Below are 22,421 nucleotides of genomic sequence, written 5' to 3' on the forward strand. Positions count from 1 at the left end.
TTACCAATTTGTAGATATGCACATACATACATACATATATGCATATGCATAGCCATAAACCCAGTTTGTATGATTCAATTATGGCGTTTTAAATGGAATATGTATTATATGTAGATATTATCCTAGGCTGTGTTTCCACTTTCATAAAGCAGCTCCATTCTTTTCGAATCTGTTTCTAATCTCGAAAAGATCGTACTCGTTGTCAGGCGAAGCGAAACCCTGCACGCAACAGCAAAAAAAAGCGCAGAATTAAATTATTTCAGTAAATGATTTCGGAGGTGGGGGGGCGTGGCAGATCGGTGGCGCAGCTGTGGCAGGCGGGGGGATTCTGGAGCTAATTGCAATTTGAAGTCGTCACAAAGAAAACGCCGTGTGTGGGGCAATCAAGCGCGCAAATAAGCAAACAAACGTGAGACAATGCGCACCTGAGACACTACAAAAAAAAAAATGAAGAAATTGAAAAACATAATAAAGAACAGCGAATACACATATAACGAGAATATGACCCTGAGATGATGATTGTCGTCAGCTCATCGCATGTCAAGTGAAGCTTTAATTGAATTCTGTTAGCAGAAAATGATTTTCAATTCCGGTTTCGCAAAATGCCTTTTAAATCTAAAACGAATTTCATTCTTGCGATTTGTGATCTTAAAGCGAATTTCATTTCAATCGGCAGAGTATAACGATTGGAAAAGAGATCGTGTACTTAAGATAAAGTAATGATTTTTTAAATATGAATTACATTAATTGGTCCCCATATTCCGAATAATGATGAAAATCGCACTTAAGCTTCCACTTGGCTATCGCTTTCAATTACTTTTATAATCAGGTTGCGAGGAACATGGAATGACAAAAAAAAAGGTAAACAATGCGACCGTCCATCAGCCGTAATCAAAACCGCCCCTCCCCGCCCCGCTGTCTTAACCCCTTTGGCCACGCAATTAAACAATTTTCATGTTTACCCAGAAATCCCAATGAGTGGGAAAGAAATATGGAGCACAACACGAAAAAAAAAGTGTGCGATAAGCGATAAAGCAACGGCGGCCCATGCGGCGTATGAGTAATGTTCAAATATGCCCAAAGGGGTTTCTTCACTTTGGCGGTGGAGGGGGGGGGGGATGTTGGGGGGGGGGTTTATATATTTATACAATAAAAAAAAAGTAGTTGAGTCAGGTGCTCACATTCATTCAATCCGCGATTGGCTATATCAAATCTGCTTTGACACCAATTGATATGCATGCCTTTTATTTACCAAACAATTGAGTTGAAAAACCGCTTTTGTGGACTTCCCCCCGTTTGACAGATTTATATTCGGGTAACAGGAAAAAGTAATGTGACTTATGGTCGTCATATTCAGTTAATTGTGTAGCAAGATTCTCGACAAACGATTGTAACTGTTTGACTAATCGCAATGGGGATCAAGGTGTTTCTGTTGACTCGCACGTTGCTCGTTTCGAGAATTGTAACTTTTCGTTTGTATTATTTGCAACTTCATTATTATTGATTACTTTTGCAAAGTTTTGGCAATGCAAGCATCTAAGATTTTAATTGCCGGCCGCCCTGCTGTTTACCTTCAGCCTTTGATTGAGTTTGCCAGTCGGTTAGCCAAAAGTTCAGATGGTCTTGGCCATGGTTTCGCCAGATCAGACAGATTTTTCACATTCCCAAGTGGCGCTGCAGTTCGGCGAAGAAGAAGATGGCTTCCAATGCCGGCGACGGGTAATCCGATACTCGATTGTGCGGTTACATAATCCGTGTGCACATGATTCGTAGATAAAAGACGGAGACAAATAATAACAATTCGCACACTTCGATAACTGAGCGCACCTGTATCTTTGTATCTTTCTATCTTTGTATCTTTGTATCTCTGTATCCGTGTGTCGCTGTATCGATGTGTTTTTCTCTCGGAGATAATGCGTTATAAAACGAAATCTTCTTCTATTAACCAAACGGGTTTCGTTTCGCTCACATCAAAAAAACCAAAAAGATGTGATTTAAGCCGCAAAACAGCCAACGAAGAAGGCCAAAATATAATCATAATAATTACATATATCATTTTTTATATATGTACATATATATGTATGTGTGTTCGCTCCGCAAGAATTCGCTGCAATTAAGTTGGCAAGTTCTCTCATTAAAATATTTAAAATCAACATATTTGCATTATAATGTTAATCATTTAATGGCCAATTAGTATGTTTGCCACAAAAGTGTGACTTTTCCATTCGCCGTTACGACATATTGTATACCCTTTATTTATTTTCATACATCAAACAATACAATTCAGTGGCAATTAAATTTTGATTGCAAAATGCACAAATAAATTCGTTCGAGCGACGAGCGACCATTGTTATTATTTTTTTTCATTATTTTTTCTATATCTTTTTGCTATTTTCCTTGTTATTATTTTCCTGCTCACTCTTTCTGTGCTAAAGGCCAGGGCCAAAAGTAAGCAACAAAAGCTGAATTAAAAATGACAGCAAATGGCAAACAGTTTGCTATTTTGCCTGGCCTTCATTGAGAATTCAATAAACTTGTATAAGATGTGTGAGACTTTGCTACTTGCTCACTTAATACTCATTGTTATGTTTTTAAATAGCGAATTCCTCAGTTCGATAGACAGATATTACAAAATTGTACAATGTTGGCTATTATGGCTATTTAATATACCACGAGCATCGGGATTTTACTGGTTTCTACTATGGTGAAAAACACATATCCAATCCGCCGGAAAGTTTCGCATAGCTCGATTTGCGGTTAGCGCTCCCATTGCCAATTGAAATCCACATCGATTTCATCGAGCGCTGATTCCGGCAATTCCACCTGCAGTTTGGAAACCCAGGAAGTTGGCGGCTACTTTTCACCCACCCATTTTGTATGTACATCCATGTACATTCATATGTACATCCATGTATTGTTGCTCTTGCGAATGCCATCGGTTGCTGCATGTTGCAGGCACTTCTCGCGTGGTTTCTGCAATTTGAGTGCACTTTGGTTTATTGTTTATCGATTTGCTTGCGGGCAATTAAAGTCCCTTCTACTCCGCAACTTTTCATTGCGATTGAAGAGTCTTCCCAGATTGCAGTGCAGACCCATGGACGCATTAAACGGCGAAGTTTCCATCCATCACCTTGGCTCCTCGGTTACTCTTGAAATGTGTGAAGTGCCACAAGAGCGGGGTAACAAGAGATGCGGCAGAGAATACAATACCATTCGACGTGACAATACTCTATATAAACAAATTCCAATAATCAATCAATTTGCATTTGGCATACAATTTGTTTAATTACTGTAGCGCTAAAAGAAAGCGATATACTACAATAGTTTGAAGTTTTCATTACTTAAATATGTATCTTTTAGTTTTCTCTCTGTGACACACCATAATTAAGGCGATGATAAAGGTTTATTTACTTAATGGAGCAGACAATAAAAGTTCATATACCCATATACTCGCAAACTCGTTGCGAAAACATCTAAAAGTTAACAACTGTGCAACAAACAGCACTTTGTTGAAATAGCTGAGATGTTTATGCACTATTCGCAGCGACAAACACAAATGTGCAAAATGATAGTAAACGCAAAATTCCCTTTTTTTATTTGCGAATAAAGTGCAGACATGACAGTTGTGTACGTAGATCGGATTTAAATAATAAATATTATTTGCAAAATGAATGAGAGACCACAAAGTAAATTATTTATCCATTTTTTTTTTTTGAAACTGTAGGTTACTATTTTGTTTTTTTCTTTATCGATTTTAACTTCAATCAAAATGTTACGAATATGTATGGTAAGACTTAGGTTTAAACTCGTTAAACTGCCTGATAGATGGAATGGAATATGCCCTTGTTTTACCCTTTCCTCTTTGGTCTCACCTGTCATCTTCTCGGGCCGCAAGACCTATTAATGGTTAATTAAGGTTAATAATATTGCACAAACACTCAACACAACAGAGAGCAACGAGCTCAAAGAACAACAAATTGCCAACAATGGACAATGGGCAACGTAGAGTGAGTGGACAGCGAACAAGGCACTACGGACGGATGACAAACGAAATGGACGGACAGTAATGGACACCTGTGATGACTACGTCAACAGCTTGCTACTCGATTACGAGCATTTGCATGTGTCAATGGAGGGGGGCGGCGTTCGATGTTCGGTGTTGGGTGTCCGCCCTTTGACAACAGCCCCCCTCAACCAACCACCCAAAATACCACCCTTTTGTCTATTTTTTTCTTCTTTTTTTTTTGTTTTTTTTTTCTCCGGACGGACATGAACTCAATCGGAATCGCAATCGCAATTGCCCGGACTTGAAGAGGCGCTCGACTGACACGGCATGTCAAGACTTATGAGAGGAATGCCGAAAGGGGCGGTGTCGCGGAAATGAATGACACAAGCGAACGGCACACACATGGACACCCGCTTACATCCACAAACACACACACACACACAGACACTCGCACCAATACCAACACACGGACAGGGTCACACAAACACACCAACAAACACAAACATACACTCTCTCGCGCGCACAAATGAGATTAAAAGTCAGAAACTTGAAGCTCGGAAAACGCACGGTAGTTGCTCCAACTCGCAAAAACGCCCCCGCACCAACCCTTCGTCTACATGCAGCGAAAACCCGATACACTGCCCGAAAAAAATTCACATAATTACATTAAACTATTTCAATTTCTATAGAGTTAGAGCTACATTTCAATTTCATTTTATATGCGTTTATTTTTGTTAACTTTACGTAAGAATTGTTTGACCTATTATTTGACCTAGGTCACACCTATGTTCAATCTTTTCAGTTGATCTGTCCGTATCTGTAGATACGTCTGGTTTTATTCCAAGTGTAGAAAGAGTGAGGGGGCGGTAGGTTCAACGACATGTAGCGACATCGAGGCTGACAACGCGGCGCCTAATTGGATCTGGCTCGAGCGCTCCACTTTTGCCCGGGCACGCCTGCGGGGTATCAAGGCGGGCGACGGGAGACGGGGGTCGGCTGGTGGGCGGCGGGTGTTGGGGGATGCGCCCTCGGATCGAGGACGTCTTTAGCCCCATACGTACCCCATACCCAGCAGCCTGTAAAGCCCACCGCTTTTCGACGCAATCAACAGCCGAAAACGCAAGGGCAGCGAAATGAAATTAAAGCCGAGGTCATGGAAGGGGTGGTGGTTGCTTAGTGGGCGTATTGGACTTGGACTGGGGCTTTGGCTTGGTTTCGCTTCGTTTTTTGCGATGGGAGTGCAGCCGAAAAGCAATAAAAGTGACAAGAAAAGTTGAGACGCTGAGTGGGCGACGAAGAATAAGGATAAGGACAAGGAGAACGTGGATTTGGGAGTGGGGAGTACAGTGGGTTAGTCGTTACTGTCAGCAACCAGCAAATTTTTAGCAAAACTTTTGGCCACCTCCAACTTCCTAAGCAAAAAAAAACCAAAAAAAAAAACCCACACATACTCAAAAAAAAAAAAAGAAAAAAACAAGAAAAAGAAACAGGCATAAAAACGATTCCCAGGTGGCAAGATTTTTGTGACCCGTGAATGCACTCATGAATATGTATCGAATGATTCGTTTAGAGCGCCGTGAATGCAGCGAATGAGCGATCGGGGAATACCAAAAATCCAAAAAGGACTAAGCCGCACTTGCTGCCTGTCATAATGACGCAAATCATTGCTTAGGTCAGTGACGGTGAATACCCAAAACGATCACAGGCGGCTTTCGTCACTAGACCGGAATGTATTCGATACATATACACATGTATGTATATATGTGGCATCCTGTTGGGATGAATTAAGGGTTAGCTTATAACGCTAAGTTATGATACTTAATGTACAATACAACAACTAAATATAAGAGCATGCCTTCGTCACCAGACCAAATCTTCTGTCGATTTTTGGGGCTCTTTCTGCTCGACAGATCCCGGTCAATTAGGCTCCCTGCTAAATGTTTAATGTCCCAAATTAATTATTCCATCCACTTGTCCTCCCTCTTGCAGCCTGGGACATTGGCAACTCGGTGCAGGACGCCTTCGTCATCGCCGTCGAGGAGCACGCCCGCGAACGTCTGCAGAGATTGGCGGCCTTGAACCGGGTCACGCCCGTCGACATCACCCAGCTGTCCAAGAAGGTGAGTGACCCGCCCAATTGGCCTTCATATCCATGCCAATTTCTGGTTGGGAGTTTGATCACAGCGTTATGGAATTTTTTGTAAGAATTTCAAGTTTAATTGAACTCGCATTTTCCCAAATTGTTAATTCACTTCTGAGGATTTTACGTTTTTTTTTTTTTTAACGAAATTTTCTTTGCCTACGAATTTAACGGGAGGTTTTTAAGAGTTTTTTTTTTCTTCCATTTAAAAGGTGGAATATCTAGCATACTTTTCCAATTAAAAAGTTTTCTGGCTTGCAAAGGAGTTATATACATATATTCTTTGGTTATTTTCGGGAAATTTCGGTTGCAAACTTGCCAGTTTCTTCACACTTGCCTTGCATTTCCACGGAATTTTCCGAAGTTTTAATGACACATGGTCTGGAACATTTTTCAAGTTTTCAACACTAATTAAATCAAAATTTCAGTTGAGAAATTAATTTTTAGCTGGCATGTAAGGTAATGCTTTACGAAATTGAGGCAACTACAGAGATTGGAAACCAATTTGGGATTATAGGTCAACTGCGGCAATTCGTTGTTGTTGTTGTTGTTTTCTATACAGGATTAACTTATTGTTTTTTGCCGAAGGACATTAGCAAGACCAAGACTTCTTTCCGAGAAATAACATTGCTGTTTTTAGGTTTTCCCATGTTTTTTTTAAGCGGGGGGCTTCCGTAGGATTTTCTCTTGCGTCTGCTGAAAATGCATATTTGATGGAAAGGAAAAGAAGGAAAGAAAAAAAATGGGAAATCAGAATGGGGAATTCCCGGAAAGTGCTACACCATTTTTCTCCTCTCCTTTTTTTTTGCCGGTTTGTGTGGCGTGTGGCATTGAGGCAAACATGAATGTGAGCCATTTATTTGCAGGCTGTGTATTTGGCCCGATTTGGTTGGGAAACTGAAATTGAAAACGAAAACGTTTTATCAAAACAGCTTTCTATCACACATGGTGTGGAGTCCACTGTTATTGGCATAACTGAGTGACCGGAGGCCACTCCCAAATACCAAATACAAAATAGAAAATACAAAATACAAAAAACAAAAAAAAAAACACCACACAGCTTGCAAGATACAAAATGCGAAATGCAAAAAATGAGGAAGTATGCTCGCTCACAAAATTCAATTAAAAATTCAACAAACCCAACACGAGCCAGTAGACTAAACTCGTAGACTACAAAAACCATATAACATAGTGGACTGAAACTAAAAGTGGAAACAAAAACACAGACACACAACTAAGGTAAAAAGTGAATAAAACAAAGAAAAGCTCACAACAAATGTTGTATAAACTTGAAAACAAAATCAAAAAAAAAAAAATAAAATTGCCATCAAAGTTACGCAAAACATGAGGAAAAAAAATCGAGGAAAATAAAACATTAAAATAAAAGAAACAGATACAGATACAAATACAGATACAGATACATTTACAGATACAAATACAGATACAGATACAGATACAGATACATTTACAGATACAGATACAGTTACAAATACAGATACAAGTAAAAATAAAACAGTTGACGAGGGGGGCAAAAAAAAATAAATGCAAATCACATATGTGGGTAATTGAAAGTGAACGCTGCAATCCCATTTGCATGTGCGACCAAAAGAGTGAGTGTATTCACATGGGACTAATAAAGCGATTCGCTCAAAGTTACATAACATTACCGTTTCCCAAAATTAGGTACACCATGGAAAAGAAATGTACACATATATATATATCGATAAATATATGTACATAAAATGGTTTCAAATCAGTTGGATAAGTACATTAAAAATACAAGAAATTCCCTAAAAATCTTTTAGTAATTTGAACTTTTGCTCTTTCATAACATATAAATGTAATGCATCATTTTTTCCCGTGTAGTTTTTTGAATCTGTGGGTCAGTGAATAAATTCATTAGCTATTCATTGTGCGTATTAACAGTTTCGTTGCGTTTACAGTTTAAGCACAAAAGATCGCGCTGAATGAAATGTCTTATTGCGAATCATTTGCATGCAAATAACATCGATTGCATTTAAACAATTGGCTTTCATTGATTTGTATATTCACTGCATTTAAATCACTGCAACTATTTATTTTACTTTGACTCAGTGCATTACTCATATACTATGAGTTTTCTTCTCTTATTGCGATGAGTTCTCAAAATACAAATTGCATTTGATTCATTATATGAAAACAATAATGAACACACCTAGGTATTTTCAGTATTAAAAAAAAAAAAACAAGGGCGGAATTCTCTTGTCAATGCTTCCAAAGTGATTGAATTGAGTGGCATTGTTGTGCCCAATAATTTGGTCACTCGATCCGAATGGCCAAATGGGAAATCGCGAAGTTCGAGTGGCTCTCATTGCGATGGAATGGATGGTATTCCACGCATTAACCGCATCAAGAGCTGCGCCAAACCCGAATAACCCGGTAACCCCCCCCCCCCCCCCCGGAATTCGCTGGAAACCCCAATGCCGATCCCCTCGTGCTTCCAGCAATTTTAAGCGCATCAAGTGCTTTTGTCATCATCGTCATCACAGTTGAACGCTCCAACAATTGCTTTCAGCTTTCCGGACGTCGCATGGAATGGGGGTCAGGTGCGGTTCGGTTCGTTTTTGGTTTGGTTAGGTTTTGCTACGAATCTGGGGATCTGAGATTGCGTTGGGCTGGGCAGCGTTCAGTTTGGATTGGATTGGGTTACTCCAACTGGAGTGGGTGGCACAGTGGCAGTGGGGTTGGTATCTTCTCTTTTTTTTTTTTTTTTTGTCTAGGATGCGCTAGAGTGGCGCTGCGGGGCAGTGGAGTCAATCGTTTGTTGCCAGGCCAACCGAACAAATGATTTTGCATACACAAACAAACGTGAATATGCATATGAGTACACTGAGCGAAAGTAACACTAGCTATAGAAAGTTATAATAACCATGTTAAAGAATATTCCACATACACAGTGGATAATAAGTTCTAGTCTAGCCTACTTTTGTACAGTTGTACTCAAATTGTGACTATTATTTTCGCGTCGTGTATACTTGTACATGCATCGATTTATCCGATAAGTGTTGAAGTGCGTACGTAGGTGGATTTTTGTGGCGATGGGGGTGTGGATGTCAAATGGTTTATATGTGAAAACTGGGAGCTAGCTGAAGCTGCGACCGAAGCCACGACAACGACACTTCACTCCGCCGCCATCGAGAGAATCCACAAGCCGATGCGGTAGACTGACAAACCGACTTGGCTGTCAATAATCCGATAAAATGCGAACAAAAAATACGCTCACGGCGTATGTGTGGCTTGAAAAAAAAAAAGAAAAAGAATTATATAGATATACGTACATATAAGCCATAGGGAGTGAAGTGAGAATGTGCCACAGGCGTTAAGTACGCAGATCCCCATACTCGTTCATTTTTTTCTTTGTATATATATATATATACATATATATTTTCATTCTACTAACCCCCCCATCAGCTTAGCCGTCTCATCCTCAGGTAATTGCATCAAAAGAGCCCCATAATTCAACTTGTTCATTTATTTGCACTTTTTTTTTTTTATTTTTTTATATGCTGACACTTAGCCATAGCCATTGGCATACGTGTAAGGGCGCGACTTAACCTGCCGATGAAGGTTAAGGCCAATTGGATTGGCTAGGATATAGTATGTGGAGTATATATATTCGAGACCTAAATGCGTCTTAATTGACAGGCACTGAATGCGTTGTAGATTGTGGGGTGCAGTTCCAGTGGGTTTTTTGGTGGGTCGTATAAAAAACCCACAAGAATGGAACAAAAAAAAAAAAAAAATGGAATGAAATACAAACCTAACCCAGACGCAGACACACCCACACACACACACACATGACGCCCAGCCACATCCATTATGTGTTCGTCGCATTAATAATTCATATTTCATTAGGGGAACAGCATCAATACACAGAACCACGACTTCAGCGTGGGCGTGGCAGTGAAGGTGGGCGTTAGCTTGGTTAGCTTTATTTTAATGGAATTTGATTGATTTGCATACTATAACTCGTACATACATTCATATATGCGAAACGAAGCCTGTCAGCGTTGTTAAACGATGACAGTTTTTAGCTCTTACTTATTTTTTGGTGTTCGCTGTTCGCTGTTTGTGCTGCCACAATGAAAAGTGCAAACAGAAATTTAGATGATGATGGTTTGACAATGTGTGCTGGTGCACTCAATAAAATGGTTATCATAATAGTCGCATGAAGTGCAACACGTGTAGTCAAATGTTTGACAGTTTTCAACGAGTAAATATCCATAGCACGTTGAAAAATGAATTTATTTCAAGTTTGAGGGCGTTTTTCTCATTGTTTTATGGTGATCTTTAATGAAGAATAACAATTTGATATATTTGAACTTTTGTTTAACACTTGAGAAGGAAAAATATTCGACTTTTTGGTGTTTGTGATTTCTGTGCTCACACCTTTACATTCTGAATTTTTTTCCACACATTTGTCGATTGGAACAGCTGCAGCAAACGAAGAGCGGCACTGCGACCAGTCAGCGCCAGGATCTCAGCTTCCTGAACGAATCGACGCCGATCTATGTGACATCCTTCACGAGCAACCAGATCACCTGCAGCAGTTCCACAATGACGACGGCCACCGCCGGCGGTCCGATCAGTGCACCATCGCTGGCGACGGCCACTACCACCGTGCCGACGGCATCCTCCCACACCACCACGGTGGTGGCCCAGATCGAGCACGGTGCATCGGCGCTGGTCAGTGCCGCTGTGGCAGCAGCCACTGCAGCGGATCGCAATGCGAATAGCACAACGTCGGCGGCCCTAAAACAGACGGCCAATTGCATTGGGAATAGCACAAGCAGTCTTGGCACGACCAGCACCACCAGCAGCCAATCGACCAGCAGTGCCACGGGCCACATCTACCAGACCAGTCAGGCGCAGCAGCAGCAGTTGCAACAGTTGCAGCAGCAGCTTGCGGCAGCAGCGGCGGCTGGAAAGCCATTGCAGGCCAAATCCCTGCTGGCCAGCAGCTTGCAACATCTGGCCGAGGAGGTGGACAACGAGGATCTGGACGATGATGACGATGTGGATGGGGCAAACTATTGTGGCATAACCTATATAAGCTACAACAACAAACATGCCCAGTTGCCGACGACAACATTGCCGGCGACGACCGCATTGCCAGCGGCAGCTGCATCATTGGCCACAACGGCGGCGATTTACCAACAGAGGCAGCAGCAACAACATCAGCAGCAGCAGCAACAGCAGCAGCAGCCGGTGCACCACCACAACCACCCACCAACGGCGAGCCAACTGAATAGAGCCACAGCACCGGCGCCACTGCAGCTTGGAGGTCCTGTCAATCCCAGTTTCGTGGATGCCCAGACATCCACATCACCGCTGATGGCACAGCAGCTTCATTCGCAGCATGCGGATGTGGATGCAGCGCCACCATCGTCGTCATCATCATCAGCGGTGGTGGTGGTGGAGCGGCATGTGCATGGCACCACCACGCCCAAAACGGAGTACTCCACGGCCATATCCAGTGGCCAACTGCAACAGGCCTTTGCCGAATTGCAGCTCCACTCGAGCAACAATAATGCAACACAGCAGCAGCAGCAACATTTACTTTTAAGCAACAACAATAATAGCAATAATTCAATGGCAGCGGCACAGACAACGGCATCTCTGATGAAGAATTGTGATCTACTGATATCGAACAATCTGTATCCACCGAGAAGAGAGGTGATATATTTGAATTACAGGTGTCGCATGATTGACCACCACGCATTTGTGTGTATTTTGTTGTTATTCTTTGGTTTTTTTTTTGTGGAATATTGAGTTTCCTTTTTGGCAGCAATTGATTGATTTTCATTAAATTTTAAATTGAGAAATTCATTTGGTTCTAGCTTGTATTGAGTTTCACTCTCTTGAATTTCCTTGTGCGTGTGCAAGTGAATTACGAATTGATTTCGAAGTTGTTCAATAATTTATTTAATTGGGCTTATAATTGGATTTATTATCTGAAATGAATGATTTGTTTTGAGCCAGCATTTGCCTGCGATTGTGTTTTATTTTATAATTTATATGCATTTCTCCCATTCCACAGTTACTAGAAGACGTCATAGTCCATCAAGCCAGTGATGTGCATTCATACAGCACGAGTGCATCAGCAGCAGCGATCGCCAGCAGCAGCAACAGATCACAGCAACAGCAACAGCAGCAGCAGCAGCATCAGTTGCTGAGTGCCGCCTACGAGTTGCAGCAACAGCAGCAATTGCAACTTCAGCAGCAGCAGCAGCAACAGAACAGTCCCACAAGTAGCATATCAATTGGAAGAACTGAACTTTTACTGGGCGATCAGAGTTTGCGGCAGGATCCCAGAGGGTGAGTTTATACAACATCTATTTAATATCTGCATAAGTTTATTAGTAGTATAAGTTACTGTATTAATAGGGAGTCACTGTGTCCTTGCTAAATGATCTCGCGGGAAGTCGAATAATGTGTAGCCTAACCTGCAGGCGCTTTCCGGTAGCAGTGCTTGTCAAACTGCCTTGTTTTTCGTTTGTTTGTCTGCTGATTTATTTGACCAACACTGCGAGCGTGTTTGTGTGTCTGTGTTTGCATTTTATGAAGCATTTATTACCGCTCCTCGGCGCTCCCCTCTCTTCCCTTCCTTTCGCTTCCTTTTTTCATATTTGTTTTCTTTTTTTTTGCCAACTTTGGTAGCTACTGGTCCACAGCGATGGCCCTCCGGCTTGAATGGAATTTTTCGCGCTGCGGAAATACCCAACATGTGGCCCACACACACATACACACACTCGCACACACATATGCACACCCAAATGCACTGACACACTGCACGAGCTGAGTTTTTATGACTGCTTATTTATTTACTCGCTCTGCTCGCTGGGTTTTCCACCTGGCTGGATCGCAGCAGCTCCGCCCTGCATCCTTATTCCCATTCACATCCGCATCCGCATTCGCATCCGCATTCGTATCCGCATTCGCATCCTTGTTCGAGCTCCGCCTTTGGCCATCGCTGACATTTTTCACACATTTTTCCCAGTGCTCGCACTCCGTCCCTCTCGTTTTGGCACCACCCAACCCCTCCCCCTCGTTCGTCCTTGCCAAACGAACCTGTTGTGATTTCGCCTTCAGCGACAAACTATTCGCAGACAGCAGCGGAAAAGTGATTAGCAACCATATGATGCGTTGGGTGCTTAACGCAATTATTTCTATGTTTTAGTTGTGATCTTATTTGCAAAGCTTGAAAATTTTTTTTAACAAGGTATTTAGGTAGAAATTTTATTTCCTCGGGTTCCTGATTTTGAATATGTATATTTATGGCCTGCGCTGTACGCATCCGCGTAAGTCAACCCAGCATCCTTTTTTACAATCCCCCCCGCGCCGCCTGGCCCATAATACAACTCCACCTCCCCTGCCCGCGCCAACAACGCCCCATTTAAGCACGTGCGCTTTCATTTTATGCTCATTATTAATTAACGAGTTATTTTCCTCGCCCGGCGATGAATATTTATACATTTTTAATCGATTTTTCCGCTCCAGACTGCTAAAAGCATCCGCAGTTTGATGGCGATTGCACAGTTTGGTGGCCATTGATATGGCATATAGCAATTAGGCCGATGGGGTCGCCGTTTTGCCCATTTGTCGTTTTGCCGTTTTACTGTTTTACCGTTTTGCGGGTCAGTTTGTGGTCACTCCACGATGACCCTTCTGCGGATGCCAGATGACTCGTTCTATGGCCTCGGTGTCCTCTTCCAACGTCCACAATTGAAAACCTGCTGACTAATCAGTTGCAGACAGTGACAGCCCACAAACGTCGCTGATGACCATGATGATGATGATGATGATGATGGGCAGTGGCGTGCTTGAAAGGGTTTCTTATGCTGCCATTTATCGAAAGTATGAAAAATAGATTGGATACTTCTAAGTAGTGTGTATTTAATGCAAAAATGAGTGTCACCAATTGGAATTAAGCACCGGTTATTCACATTAAGCGTGTTAATTATATTCATTATATTCATTCTTAAGACTTGGAGTACCGTAGTTTATACTTTTGACCCCTTTTGTGAACGCTCCTGCTGACGACACTTGATACGACGACGCATTGCACTTGATGTGCATTATCTACGAGTTGTAGTTGTGTGCTGTGCATTTGTGCTGCCTGCCAAACTGTCACTCTGATGTATGTACAAACGTACGTACATACATGTGTACATACGTACGTACTACGCGTACTCCCCTTGCCCGGATCCCCCCCCCCCCCCTCCAATGTGATCCGTACACCCTGGCTATATCCACTCATTTCGACATCGACATGGACATCGGCTGACAACAATCAATGTGCGATGACATTTCTCTTTCTCGGCTTTTTTGTTCGGTCGGTCAGATGGGAAAGTCAAGTTGAGGTGGGATTTTTCCGAAATTGATTTAGATTCGCTTTCAGTTTTTGGGCCTTGATTGTTTGCGTTACCGTTTGCGTGGCAGATTCATTAACTTTTTAAATATTAAGCTTCGAATAAGAGCCTAATTAAAACTAACTTAACTTTGGCCCAGCTTGTGAGTAAATAAATCAAGAAATCTCCCTTATAATTAAAGAGCAGTGCTGCTAAAACTGGAGGAGTCGCCCAGTCCAGACAACTGGAGAATTCCGCCCGATTCTTCTTTGGCATGCGAGCCTTGTTTTTGGATCTGCGGCTACACGTTTGGACTTGGGGACCTCAGAACCCAGAGCTCAGAACTCAGAGCTCAGGCCTTCAGTCTTGGGATCGCGGTATCGAGTCTGGTTTTTAAAAAATTCACGGCACGCGCATGCGCAGCATTTTTTCTACTGCTGTCCGCATGTTGTTCTTTTCGTTCGAGTTTGCTGTACTGTTCTGTGCCTTTTCATCGTTGGCTGCGTTGAGGTAGGACTTGACTTTGGAAATTGGTGGCTAAGGGGGATGGACAGCTACTACTACTATGTATCAAGATGCTCACTTTCCCATGGGAGCCAAGGAAAGAAAATCAATTAAAGGTGCCGCCATTAACTAATCTCTGTTTCTGTCTCTGTCTTTGGTCACCGTCCTTTGCTCAGCTGGCTAGCCAAAAATGTAATTAAATCATTAATTTCCTGTCGTTATGAGGCAGTCTTGGCAACAACAAAAATAATGGCCTTCATGCAGCAATAAACAGAACAAAAATGCCCTAGAAATACAGTCGAGTTTTCCTAACTGTAATTTTTTTTAGGCCTGGAATAGTTAGTACCTTATTCTTCAGTGGTTGTTTTGTTGTTTGGATAGCAAAGTTCTAAGTATCTCAATCTAAAGAATGTAGGATTCAATCACCCCAATCCAAACAATAGATTTAATGTCCTTGAGCTTGAAGTTCACTTACCGAGTTAACACTGTAGCCAAAGAAGAACAAGAAGCGATAGTTCAAAGGAGTTGCAAGTTATTTGTATGGCAACAAAACTAAAAGGCAAAGCGCATGAAAAAGTTCGAGAATATACTATAAAAAAAAAATAAAATCATATTTGTGTTGCCATGTGTGGCACACAAACACACAAGCTTGTAACTTGAGATAAATCCGTTATAATAACTCTGAGCATCTGGGTTGGATATATACATACCTGTATATATACATACGTGCATATATAAATGTGGATGCCCAGGCACACACACACACACACACACTCATACTTCAGCTCAAGTGTGTCGATTGTATCTTTGTATCTTTGGAGGATGCTTGGCGCTGTATCTTTGTATTAGTATCTTTGGAGCTTCTCTTCTTCCCCAACCTTTTTTCTCCCGCGCTCTCTCTCTCTCTCTCTTGCTCTCCCTCTCTTTCGCAGGTAAGCCAAGCAATCAACGTTTTGTTTGCCTCTTGTTTTTGTTTTGCTTTTGTTCGCCGAGTGTTCGTAGGTGTGTGTGTGTTAGTTAGTGTTAGTGTGTTTGTGAATCTCTTCCATATCTTACCTGTTTACCTGTTGGCCCTTCCCTTACCTCTCCATCCATTCCACGCTCTTCAGCCTCCTGCCCCTCCTCCCTCTTTTCGTCCGTCATTAGCCTGCGCCTTTTCGTGGGATCGCCAGGCAGCGAAAGAGCAACGAAAACAAACGAAACTTGAGCCAAAAGGGGGGACTAAGGTTATATCTAAAAGTTGGACCATCCTCTTTACTCGAAAGTGTGTTTTGAAAAGTATGGGATGCTTGAAAGAATTTTTTTGTAATAATTAAAAATTACTTGAGCTGTAACAGGTGACAACAGATTATTATATTTTGGTGTTTAAATGCACCCAAAAAACGTGTAGTAAAGTATGCTGCGCTGATGCATCTGATCTGATTATCGCATATCAATTGAGATGACTTTTTTCCGGTGTAGTCTTAGTTGACCCAGTCACTTTTAATTGCTGTTCCAGTAGCAAGTGGCAAGTGCCTCTCAAACGGAAATTAAATAATTATCGCTTAACGGCAAAAGGAAATTAAGCTGGTCGTGTCTGTGGCAATCAATGTGGTCAGCAATCGACAAAGTCTGCAAAAGATTGACAGCAAATTTGTTTAGCCATGCTGCACTAGTTCAAAGCAATTCATTGACTGCACATATAAATAAATAAACCATAAAGTTATCTAAGTTAAAAGAATTTAACTTCAAAGATGTGAAGCTGTGTAAAGAACATGTACCAAGTTTTGAAAATTAAAGCGGGAAAATAATCAGATAGAGGGTTGATGGTTTTATTATTTTGGTAAATAGTGGATAGTTTTCTACCTGTATCTCAATCTCTCAATACTCCTACGAAATTTCTCTCTTTGAATTGTGCTGTCTCTCTCTCCCGCTCCCGTGCTCTCCCTGATTCATTTTTGGGAGTGATAAATTCTCACCTAAGGCCCCAGCTTCGATTTCCATCTGAATCTTGGGGCAAGGCTCTTGAATCTTCTGAGAAACTGAGAGAATCGACATACATACCTCTGCGTTGAGTCACGTATCCACACACACACACCTGTAAGACTTTTGTTCTTTTATGTGGCACAATGGACGGTAACTATGTATGTACATATGTATGTGTGTGCGTGCCGAAGAGTAAGAGTACGAGTTATTTTTGTACCTGCTCTATAGCAGCTCTTCCTCTTCTTCAGGAGGGTTCACTTACAAGGAACGAGAAGAGGAAGCAAAAGTGCTTAACGAACTTTGCGAGGGAGTGCCGACTAAATGATCTTTTCCCAACAATCCCTTTATTCTCTGAACATTTTGTTTGCAGAATGGAATTCGTGGGTTTTCCGTTTCAGTATTCGCATTTATTCACACTTTAAAATGTTTCAGATGTTATCTTAAATATACACAGAAATGAATTCAAAACATATACAATAATATAAAATATACATTTTAAGGAAAGATTTTTGACAATGCTAACTAATAAAAAGGGCTGTTAATAAGAAATTAGAAGAAATTCCACAAAAAAGGTCTTAATACATTTATGTTCGAAGTGATCTGCTAGTAGGGTATCCATATTCGCAATTGCCCTAATTTGCGGCTCTTCAGTTGTGCTATTTCTATTCCTGTGTGCCTCCTTCGCCTGTTTGCACACTTGAATATTTTGCTATTGTTTGCTCCCCTCTCAGCCAAGCACACACACTCGCAAACAACAGTTGAGCACACAATCGCACACACATATACATATCCTGGGGCGATTGAGCGCGCTGCACTTGCGCTGCTTGAAAATGAAAAAAACAGGTACGCTCTCTGCCGCGCTCTCGCGCTCTCTCTCGATTTTGTTTGAAAGCAGCGCTGCCAGCTATTTTCTGCTTTATTTTCAGCTCGGCTTTCAGGTTTTTTCATTCTATGTTCGTACCGCGAGGTAAAAACGCGTGTGTGCCACAGCGAGAGTGCAACAAAAACAACAATAACACACACGACAACAAATACGCAGAGCGCGGCGACAATGTTTTAAATACGATGCGATACGAGAACGTGCAACTGCAATTTGCCGTTAGCTAAGCTGCACGATCGATTTGCAATAGTAGCAATAACAAAAACAGCAACGTACAGTGGTTCTAACTCATTAAATTGCAATTAAAGCGCTCAGAAGAAGAAGCAGCAGCAGCAGCAGCAACAAAACAAACGGTTAGCCAATGTTGCCAGACCGTTTGCGTAGCATACCTTTTTTTTTACCTTTTTTTTCTGCCTGCAAAGTGAAAGAAAAGTGGCAATAACTATTTGTGCATGCGTGTGTGAGTTTTGGACATGCAACATGCAACTTGGTCAGTTGTAGTGTTGTTGTTGCAAGTTGCAGACACCTTTCGAAAGTGTTAAACGAAACGATAGAAGCAGACATAGTCGAGTAGTGAGAGGCATGCAGTAGATATGGGCTTAAATTTTAAAAATCAATCGAGGAAATCGTTCTTCTGAGTTGCAAATTTAATCTGAAAAGATTTATTTCATTTTCAATACATATAAAATTGGTGTTTTCTTTAACCAATATCTGCTGTGAATCCATGTTTTTTTTTTTGTTGCTTTGTTGCCATGGCGCAAGCGCACCACCACATTGATGTTTAAAGATTTTCCCTTTAATTAAATACAAATTTTCGTTTTGTGTTCCGTGCGTGTGAAGGCAGCAGAAATGTGTAAACCAAAAGGATAAACCAACAAAAAAAAACAATATTTAGAAACCAAAAAAAAAAGTTGTAATAGAAAGTCAGACACAGAGAGGGAAAGACGCAGAAAAAGTGAGAAAGGGCGACAGAGATCGAACGGATTACAGATATGCGCATCCTAAAGCAATGGTGAGTGTTTTTCTTTGTTTTCCCCATTGTGCGAAGTTGGGGATGGGGAAAGCCCCTCGGACCGGCTCACCTCCAAAAATAAAAAAAAAAACCCTTTCCTCTCACACACATTCTGGTATTTCAACTGACATCCGTCGTTTTTTTGTTGTTCTTGACAATCCACACTTCCATTATAACTGCCCATTGTTCCACAGCTGGGAACAATACAATAGACACATTCACGGAAAACTTTATTAAAACGCTTTCCAAACAATTCCCAATTTCAAATATTAGTTCCATAACAAAAAATAAAACTGTTTAAATCGTATTTTAGAATCTTTATAACAATATCCATATATGGATATCCATCCATATCATATCCATCCATATCATAATAACCAAAATGATCTAATGGGTAGAGACGTCGCGTATTATCTATAGACATATTTATCTATATGCACGACCTGTTGAGCTGTATCTTATAGATACATTTTGTATGCAAAACACGAGGGGCGAAACCAAATATTTCGTGATCTACGCCGCCAACGCAACCTGAAGTGCAGTCATACATAATTCACCCCGCTTAAAGACCGCATTCCGATAGTTCGGATATTATAATGCCATAATTACATAATTCGCTTTCGTTTGTGCGGGGTAAAAGCAATTTTCTGGACGAATCTCCGCGGCAAATAGTTTCTCACCTCGTCTGCGGATAAACTGGTGAAGGGATTCAGAAGTTGAGGCAGCCCACAAGCCAACCAACCCCCCTCCCCCATTCAGATTATAACCCCCCTCCCCGTTTTTGCCATCCATTTACCAGAATTTCCCAGGAAAACTCTCCAAGGAGAGGACGTGGAAAGTCTTGGCATGCCGAAGGTGGTTTTCGGATTGGAATGGGCGCAGGAATAGAATGGAACAGAGCAGAATGTTGACCAGAAACCACAACGCAAATGCGCAAAGTTGGTAGAACAATAATTTGAGCAATAATTTACCAGGTAAATTGCAAGCGAAGACGGGAGAGATGAGCTGGAAATTGGAAAAGAACATGGCTATGGCAATGGCTATGGATAATGAGGACCTGGGCAGAGGAAACAAATTAAATTGAGCAAAATAGAAAGGAAATGTTAATTCGGTTCGAATATTCCATAGTGTGGAATGCAAACTCTAAATTAAGCTGGAATCTTTTAAGTAATCTGCAGTTTTATGGATTAGAACCTTATGAATTGTGCAGGTTTCATAATGCCCGTTATACCAATTATTTTAGTGTTTGCAAATGGAAAATAAATGTTTGAAAATTATATTCAACTTAATCTGAAGCTTTTGTGAGAAAGGAAAACAATGCCGAATGACGTCAAGCTAAAATCCAGCCTGAATATGAAGCCCACCCACCGAATGCATAAGCCCCACCTCACCATCGAGTTACCTGTGTGCAATCAGGACACACACCAACCATACACCCCACCCCCCTCAAGTGCATGCAATCAGGACGCTCTCACCTCTTTCGCCACTTGGAATTTCCATGGCTTCTTGGTGAGAGGGGGAGGAAGCCCCAGGGGGCAATGGGAACGAAGGCACGAGGATTGTAGGGATTTCAATGCACAAGTGCTGCAGCCCACAATCAATTAAATTTCATTTCAATTTGCCAAATGGCAAAATGAGTTCGACTGAACTTTAATTGAACGCCCACATTAGCCACACCTCTCGCAAAATTGAAAACGAAATTTCGACTTTTCGCTTGAGTATCTAAAAGGGTATATGTATATGTCTGTATATATATATAAATATATTGCATTCACAGTCACAGCACACCCCCCCTTTTTTTGTGGGGCGAAAAGAGCTTTTCACCTTGACTGCCTTTGTGTTTGGGTTTTAATTAATTCTTAAGAAATTTCCCAACCTGACCACTATTTGCTTATGAATTCTTACACTGGCATTTCCAGGAAAACTTTTGTTTTGAAGGAGGAGAAGGAGGGTAGAAAATTGGAGTGACGAATCGAGTGTGCAATTGAGCGGTATCGATGATGTGATTGCGATTTCGATTGCAAAATTTCCCATGAGTTGAGTTAGCACTGAGAAAAACGTGTTGTCAACAAGTTGTGAACTTAAAATGTTGGTTTTTACAAAAAGCTTAATGACATAGCTTAGTGTACAACAATATTTTTATGAATATTATTACTTTTAAAGAATATGCACCAATTTAGTGATATTTTATCACCGTGTTTTAACTATCGGTTATGGCATTACTCCAGCTTTTGGTTTGCTCGGCAATTAAACCAGCTCCAATTGCTATTGCCACTTCCATTTCCACTTTCGATCCCATGTGGCTGCCTTGGCAATGAATAATTCAAATGGAATGCCAGCTTCAGCTTCAGCTTCAGATATATATGTATATAGTATATAGAACCTTACCGCTTGTATGGAAACCCCTCTCCGCTCATTTTTACATCGCCTGTTCTGCTTACCCAACACTTTTCCTGGAGCCACATCCAAACACAACCGCAATCCATTACGATCTCCTCTCAGTTTGAGTTTCATTTCCAGTTTTGAGCCCAGAGTTCTTAGTTCTGAATCAAATTGAGCTCAGTTCGGTGTCTGGCCATGGTCACACCCACAAATTCTGGTCGAATTGAGGAGGTTCTACCTGAGGGGCAATTGTAAATGTTGAATGGTAAAATTGTAAAATGGAAAATGGTAAATGGTATATTGGGGATTGTGGTCTGGAATGCGATGCAAACGGGTGACTCATGGCTGCCACTTCCGTTGCAAATAAGTGTCTTCCGGTCCCGCCCCTCCGGCAATTCCCAGCTCCGGAATCACGATACTCGCTTTCCGATATCCCCCATGTCCGTTGTCCGATGTCGAATGCTCGGACTGCACCTGTTCCAGCCACTTGTTGCCACAAGCCATCAAGCATGAACCCTCCCAAAATCGCTGGCTATATCGGTCTGTAGGGGATATCCCTCCGTCCACCTGTTTGTCATATATCATATAGTGTGGAACGCAAATGCGGCAGAAGTAATAGCATTACATCTAAGTTTTAGATAACAAAGTTCAGAGTAATTACCTCAACAAACCACAATTAAGTTTCTGTATATTTTGTACGCTAGCAATTAAGTTTCTGTATATTTTGTAAGCTAGCGATTGATATTTAACACTTTGTGCTGAAGTAAATATATTTTATAAGAAATTTAAGATCTACTTTAAGAGCTACATTTAATGAATATTAACCCAGCTAACTGTATGCTATTCCATTGTCCGCAATTGTTTATTAACCCCTAACCCCCCGCACTTTTGTCTCGTGCTCGCTTGTTGGCCGTAAACAATTAACATGTCGCATGTTGCCGTCGTGCTGCAGCAGCAGCAACAACAATGTGTGTTGCTCTTCTGGTCAGTTGCTCATACACACACCACTACACACTTGCAGTGCCAAACACACCGATGCAGATACGCACACACACCGATGGGCAGCTGGAAATGCAAAATACATTTAATGGTTTCCCCACATGTGTTGTTTGCGTTTATCTGTCTCCTTTCATCGCTGTCCC

At 41.4% G+C, this 22,421-nt stretch overlaps 1 protein-coding gene across 12 annotated transcripts in view; it reads left to right on the top strand.

Moving 5' to 3' along the window:
- Window positions 1–22,421, top strand: part of sdt (stardust) — a 61,926-nt gene that overhangs the window by 19,629 nt on the left and 19,876 nt on the right. For 5 of the 12 annotated variants that reach the window (NM_001298082.1, NM_001298081.1, NM_001258645.1 and 2 more), the window contains 2 exons: window positions 5,996–6,126; window positions 12,226–12,503. In NM_001298082.1, the coding sequence (NP_001285011.1) occupies window positions 5,996–6,126; window positions 12,226–12,503 (409 nt within the window). Of the gene's footprint in view, window positions 1–5,995; window positions 6,127–10,619; window positions 11,862–12,225; window positions 12,504–17,951; window positions 18,239–18,646; window positions 18,898–22,421 lie in introns of those variants that run through there. The other 7 variants (NM_001272397.1, NM_001038746.3, NM_001258647.1 and 4 more) reach the window with 5 other exon arrangements.

The sequence above is a fragment of the Drosophila melanogaster genome, chromosome X (genome assembly GCF_000001215.4).
Source record: "Drosophila melanogaster chromosome X".
NCBI lineage: Eukaryota > Metazoa > Arthropoda > Insecta > Diptera > Drosophilidae > Drosophila > Drosophila melanogaster.